The sequence below is a fragment of the Nestor notabilis genome, unplaced genomic scaffold, assembly GCF_000696875.1.
Source record: "Nestor notabilis isolate BGI_N333 unplaced genomic scaffold, ASM69687v1 scaffold24496, whole genome shotgun sequence".
Taxonomy (NCBI): domain Eukaryota; kingdom Metazoa; phylum Chordata; class Aves; order Psittaciformes; family Psittacidae; genus Nestor; species Nestor notabilis.
Window position 1 is genome coordinate 9,458 of NW_009933654.1, and position 7,235 is coordinate 16,692.

A 7,235-nucleotide genomic window follows, 5' to 3' on the forward strand; every position below is an offset into this window, starting at 1 on the left:
CCTGATTTTTTGCCTTTTAATAAAACCTCTGCTTATTTATTTCTGGAGTTAAATACTCTAAAAAATAGTTACTTGAGAAAGGCATGTGGCTGGTAATGTTGTTATCAAACAAAATGAGAAATCCAGTTAGGAGGTTTTGGGTAATGAAAAGTTGAATCACATCACTGTGACCTATGGGACACAAGAGTCTTAATGTTGGGTTGGGTGCTTCTCTGTACTAATGCCTTACTAAATCAGAATGCAAAAGAATAAACAACTATGCTTCCAGCATTTAAGAGGTTAAGAAACACTACCATCTAGTGTCTGCTTAAGTCCTCTTACAGCAGCTGATTGAGTACTATAGATTTTTCCGTGACACATGATATAAAAGGGTTGGAGAAAAAGCTGGAAATCAAATTTAGCCAACTAAAAAAAAAAAAAAAAGCTTTTACTCTGCATGCTGGAAATCTCAGGAATATCTGAGTTATAGACACATATCCAGAGAAAGTCTTTATCCTATCCTGGTATTAAAACCTGTTAAAACTGTGTTCAGAAACTGTATCTGTTGTACTGGATAATTTTACATGACATTCAGCTTCAGGCTTTCTGGTTGTTGGATTCACCTTTTATCTCTGCTAAGGAATAGAAATAATTCCTTATTTTTGTTTAGTTGGTTGAGTTCCTGCTAGTCTGTGACATTCTGTAACGTTTGTATATGCAGAGATTTACTTTCATCCAAGTAGCACAATTTAAATTTCCTGCAAAGGCATGAGTTTTATTATTGGCATTAAAAGGCATTCTCATCTCCGTCATGCTCAGGTGAATAAAAGCCTTGAAGTAATTCAGCGGTCTCGGAGGACTGAAACTATCTTCTTCCTTCATGCTACTGATTTTAGTAAAAGCTAGCACATCGCTCTGAAATAGCGCTTTTAGCATACGCCAGTTTGAATGTAATTGTCTCTGATTTAATTAGGTTGTTTATTTTCATCCACTGTGTAGGTGACTTGGAAAGACTCATTCCAGCAGACACTAGATTTCAGAAAGAGACAGATCCCAAATCCATGTTGCCTCTGTGCCATGCTGGAGACAGGCACTTGCTCAGCGTGGACCCTAAATTCCAGAACGACTTAGTCTCCAAGAATGGCATTGATGTGTATCCCTACCCAAGCCCCCTTCATGCAGTGGCTTTACAAAGTCCCCTTTTCTCTCTGGTGGGGACATCCCCAGAAGCAGACTTCCACGCTCCTCCCAGCAAACCCATGCCTAGTGCGACAGGTCCCAGCTTGATTAGGACTAGGCCAACCACTGAGGCCAAGCCAGGGGGTTACATCAATAAATTACTGCAGTTGACGAGATGCAAGGGGAACAATCGGGCTGATGCCAGTGAGTGGGTTTCAACAAAGAGCCAGCCAGCCACAATGCACCAGAGACTCATTATAACCCCCAGCGCTGGTGGAGTGAAAATTAACAGCAGCAGTAGCCAGCTGGAAAAACAAGCGAGTTCTCTGGAAAGTAACAAAGCTGAAGGCAAGCTTCAGAGAGAGGTGCCGGAGGGGGAATGTGCCAAGCAGCAGGAGACCATGCACTGTGTGAATGAAGAACAGCCATCCACTCGGCCTGACACAGAGCCATCAGCTGTGAATAGTTGTTACCCTGCCAAGTCAGCAGCAAGGGGCTCTCCTCTGGCAGAAGCAACGGAGAGCAGCACGGAGCACAGTTCATCCAGCTCACAGCTGTGCCAAGAGGACTCCAGCCCAGGCATTTGGAACACTAAAGCTGTCCCACCCAGAAAGCTGCCCTTCAAAAGGTGTGGCAATGCCAAACTGGCTAACGCCGGAGGTCATGAGCGAGTGGCACGGAGTGAGTTTGTTCATGCGCAGTTTGTCCCTGCAGAATCCCACCAAGTCCGGGTCAAGTTTGCCAGCTCCAAAACAAAGGCAGTGAAGATAAAGAGGAGGAACAGTGAAAAGGTACTACGGCCTGGGAAGCAAGCCTTTGGCATGGAGAAGGCAAGAGGGTCCCATGGGTCTGCCAGGATGCCTGCTGAGTGGAATCAGCACCAAAGACCACACGGAACAAAGGGCCTCGTGCGGAGACCTTCGTATTCTGGTGATGTGACTGGCAGGTCGTGCTCAGAGTCTAGCCTGTTGCCTGTGCAGGTGAGGCTCCCCACCGTGCCATCCAGGCCAGAGCTGTGCAGAACTTCTGCCAATGCAGAACTGTATCCCCTTGAAGCAGGTTGTGCAGACACAGCCAACAAGAAGAAGCAGCGCAAGTGGCAGTCCACAGTGGAGATCTCTGCCAAGGCTCACCTGGCCAACCTCTCTACTAGCTTTGGCCCAGGTGTGCCAAGGCAGCCAGCGAGGAGAGCTGGTGTCCTGCGCACTGTCAGTATGAGGGCTCGCTCCAAGAGTCAGCGCCACGGAGCTTATGCCAAAAGCGAGTCAGACCACTCCGAGTACTCTGCAGAGTGTGCGTCCCTCTTTCACTCCACCATCGCAGAGACCAGTGAAGGGGAGGTCAGCGATTTCACAACCAACCGTTTTGGGGACAGTGAGTCCAGTGAAAGTGACTCGGATGGCAGCAGTAACAGTAGCAGCCTTACCCTTGACTATGATGAGGGGGATGAAAGTGACCTGATTTGGCCTGAGGGTTCAGTCAGACAATCAGGGGCTGTTCAAGCCTCTTCCAAGCCTCTTCCTCCAGTGCCCAAAATCTGTCGCATCAAAGCTTCAAAGGCACTCAAGAAGAAAATTAGGAGATTCCAGCCTGCCTCCCTGAAGGTCATGACCATGGTTTGAGGGAGAGCAAGCGTCTGTTTCTTACAGTGAGACATTCTGCTGGCTCTCATTCGCAAAACAAGAGAACCCATGTGCAGAGAAAAGGACTTGCCTAAATGAGCTGTGAATAACCCCTGAATCAACACAAGGGATCTTGTTTGTTAATGCTTGGACATAAATGTCAGTGCATCTAATTTCCTCTTTTGCCATTTATTCTGTAGATATGGATCTGTGTATATTGTGTGATGCCTTTTTTTACTATGCAGAAGGGTCACCGTGGTGAAAATGAAAACCTCTGCCATAAGATTTTACAGGTGGGCTTTCGATGGATTGTTGACCATATGCACGCACAGAATCAGTCCCAGACGCAAAGGCTTCAGAAGAAGAGGAGCTCTTCCCAAGTGGATATTTGGTAGCATCCCTCCTTCTTGTGAGGAATTCTTTGCAGTCTGAAGTGTGCATTACCCATCCAGCTGTCACTGTGCTCTTATGGAAGAGCTCTCAGTGCTCCTCATAGTTTTGTTTTCTTTCACATCAACCATCCCATACCTTCTCCCAAACATCAGCAGGACAAGTCTGTTCTTCTGTAAAAACATACTGTGTTTAATCAAGAAGGCAAATGTCCTTGTGAATGAGAACAAGACTTCAGTTTGTTTCCTGTTTTCAAAACTGAGGGTATAGGGTTGGTTTCTTTTTTTAACCCCCCTCTTTATGATGTTCCATGTTACTGTTCATTTGTTGAATGGGTGAAAGAACATGAGGGCTCAGTGCCACAGTGTGTCAATAGGTGGGACTGAGATTACAGCTTTGCCCCTGAAGTTGCAAACTCAATAAATACTATTTAATGTACTTCTGAAAATTGTGTTTGTCTGACTTGATGTCTAAAGAAAATTACTCTGAATTCTAATGTCATGTCAGGAGTGCAGAGGAGCTTTCTTTGGTGAAACAGATCTGTTTTCATTATCACTGTCCAAAGGGGTTCTTTCTTATTTGACAGAGGGTTGTGATGACTTGGTCAGAACCAGGGTCCTTTCAGCCTCTACCTCAGGAAACCTGCTTCAGCACCTGCTTCTAAATGAGTGAATTTTAAATGAGTACTTGTATTAAGAACAGGGTAGTGTTTAACTGACTCACTTAAATTGATGCAATTTTGTCATAAGACACTCTTAATTTTAAACATAAACCTACGTATACATAATGTGTTTTGAATGCATTTAAGGACACCTATGTGCAGCTTTGAACCAGTTTCTAAACTGATGAAGTGATTTTTTTGTGTTCAGACAAGCAGTCCTGATTCTTTCCTCCAAGCACAGTAACCTGGAAGCTGAGCTGAAGTTCACCCTGTGTTTACCAAAAAGCAGGTATTATCCTCCTACCCTGTTTCGGTTCCCAATCTGAATACATTCCTGGCCTAGGAGATGTAGGCGTTACCTCATTCAGCCAAGTGTGTTAGGTCTGAAACAAAAGGCAAGTGCTTTGCAGAAACTGGGTAAGAGTGCTTGTTTACCACGAGGATTCATTAGCAAACAGAAGTATTGAAAGTCTAAACTTCTACCCAGTGCCTTCTACTCTTCGGAAGCTATGTTATGTTTTTAAATCACTCCATTTTCAAATCCTTTTTGGAAAATAAGGTAAAAGTTACATAAAGTCATTTAATTCAAGTATTCAAGCTAGCGCATAACATCCTCCTTACTGTAATTAGGAAAATATTACATTTTAGTCAGTGGAATATGTTCAAACATTTTTCATGGTCCCTAGAGGATTGAACATAATCACTCCAGTAGGATTAATAGGAGAATTTCACAAGTCCAGTGTTGGTTTCTTGTTCAGCATGTCTAGCAACAGAACAAACAAAATAGTGATTTATGCTTTGTTGACTTTCTACACCACAAAAGGATTCTTTTTCCCATTTACACAAAAGGTTTCATTTGGGGGAGTGTGTCAAAAGTTACATATGAACCTTTAATCCATGGATTTTTTGTATTGGGGAGGGGTTTATTGGTTAGAAAGGAATTTCGAGAGTGTTTATTGCCTCAGGGAGGAAATTGTTCCTAACTAGAAAACCGCTTTGGGTAAGAGCGTTCTGAAACCTGGTAAAAACTGCCACCCAGTAGCTCCCTGTATTTTTATCAAAGTAAGCTCAAACAGTAAGTCTGTGGTCCCACAACTCAGTAAATCCCGCTTTAGGGCTGTTAATACTCCGTCGGAAATGTTGCCAGACATGATGAAAGTGTTGATCCAAAATGAACTTGCACTGCCAATTCAAATAAAGAAAAATGATGGCTTCATTTTGTACTGACAGGTTTTATGCCAGATGAGGTATCACTGCCTCTACTGCTCACACTTTGTGCCAGGTCAGGTAACGTCTCTCCTCCCAGAGCCAGGGTAAAGCCAACATAAAAGCATAAAGCTGGCACAAATGTCATCCTATGCCTTGGCTAACTTGACAGATACATGATTATGTGCCCACACTTGATCCAGGCAAAACCTGTGGTGCTGGAGACCCCCAGCAATGCAGAAAACCTGCTGCCAAGTGTTGGGTTATCACCACGTGCAGTGATGCTACTGCGCTCTGACTTTTTGGGGAGGGCAGAACGGGTGATGCCATCCCTCCTTACTCCAGGACATTGGACCTTCACCCTAGCACTACCCTTTGGAAATGCTCCTTTCCTCTGATGAAGCAAAAACTGCACTGGGACCAAAGTCACTTCTGTTCAGGCAAGGCACCAGAAGGAAGAAGCAGGACAGTGCAAAGCATAGCAGGAGGTTCAGGTGGCCAGCAGTCCAGCAGTACTGGCACCAAAAATAGGATTGCAGTTCATTACACTGGTAAAAGTCAGTACATTTTGTTGGCATGTACACTGAGAATTTTGGTAACAATGGGGTGTAAGTGTGTGGTAACAATGGGGTGTAAGTGTGACGTGTCAGTGCTCTGACCATCAGAGACTTAGGGATAGCTCTGCTAACAGCACTCAGGAATATCTACCACTTAAGCAAACGGATCAGAAACATATTTTGAATCAACAAATATCAGTAAATACCGTGATATGCTATATACTAAACATCGTAAAACCAGCTTTCAGCTCCATATGAAACCTCATTGTGAAAATAAGGGGTGCCCAGCTTTGCTCATGATCATGGCACTTCAAAATAGAAACATTCGCTGTCTGTTTTCCCTTCCAGAAGGAATCCACAAGATCTTTTTTACCTTCCAGTGTCTCGTACTATAAAGGCCTGAAAGAATGCGAAAATGCCAGTTGATGGTACAATTAGAAGTCTAGCACCAAACCTGATACACTTTAGGAGTGAGAAGTTCAGCACTTTCACTGTGACTTGATTAGCAAGTGTATAGATCTGACCGCTATTTCAGAGCAGCTTTATGCAGTGTCTCCGTTACAGGAGCTAACATCTGTCATCATTCCTCCAAGCTCTAGTGAATCAAAATCAACCACTGCTGAAATCTATGCACCAGATCAGCAGTTTACTTTTGTCAAAGGCAGACATTTACATGTTGGTGTAGGAGCAAATTGCTCCTAAACCACAAAGGAAAGGAAAAAAAAGAAAGAAAAAAAAAATAAAAATGAAGAGAATAGCAGGGAATTAAGGAAGCTTTAAAAGCAATTTGCAGAACAGATCATAATTATGATTTTAAAAATCATAACATTAATCCTTTTATTGCTTTAATATTTTGGAACTGCATAATTACCTGCATTGTTGGCCTTGAAACAGTCTTAGATTATCAAGTCCACATCCAAACCCAAACCATGAGATAGAGTCAGAGAACTAATGTTTTGTTGGAGACACCAACCTTCAGAATAAACCTTCATTTGAAGTGACTTCTGGTCAGGCAGGGCACCGGTCAAAAGAAAGGCAGCTCTCATGTACTAAGTCTGAACACCAGCTATGGATGATTCTCATGGTGGTGAGTTTGAGCCCAGTGGACATTTTAAGGCTATGTTGTTTTGTGTTTGCTTACCCATCCTGCTCCAAAGCTCTGAATAGGTGAGAGCTGAAGGCAAGAGGTGCAGCTGAAAGGCAGGCAATAGCAGCACCTCTTCGGGAAGCAAGTCATTGCCCATAGGACAAGGCAGGCTGAGCATGGCCCAGCAGGGGTCTGGCAGTTCCAGCCCCAGCAGCCTTGCTACCTTCTTTATCGCTGGTAAGACATGAAGCCAGCCCCACTGCTGCTTAGGGGCAGTGCTGAGATTTGGATGCTGCACTTGAAGTAGTTCGTAGGCCACCTGCACCCAAAGCCACAGGCCAATCAGTCTGAGCTATCAGGGCAGGGAGCACCCCAGCCCAGAGTCCTTCCAGACTACCATATTCAATAATCCACAGTTAGGTAAAGGTTGCTCAAAGGAGCTGTGCAGCAAAACAAGGCATCTGTGACAGCTGCCTCAGACAGGGAGCAAGGCAACAGCATGCAGGGGAAGGATTGCCAAATTCCAACTTTGAAGCAACAGCAACAGCTTCTAT

At 44.1% G+C, this 7,235-nt stretch overlaps 1 protein-coding gene across 1 annotated transcript in view; it reads left to right on the forward strand.

Annotated features, from left to right (window-relative positions):
- Positions 1-2,780, forward strand: part of DACT2 (dishevelled-binding antagonist of beta-catenin 2) — a gene marked incomplete at its 5' end in the record, with an annotated part of 6,844 nt that extends 4,064 nt beyond the window's left edge. The window contains one exon of the mRNA XM_010016992.1: positions 979-2,780. Coding sequence (XP_010015294.1) covers positions 979-2,780 — 1,802 coding nt within the window. The remainder of the gene's footprint in view (positions 1-978) is intronic.
- Between the last annotated feature and the right edge of the window lie 4,455 nt (positions 2,781-7,235).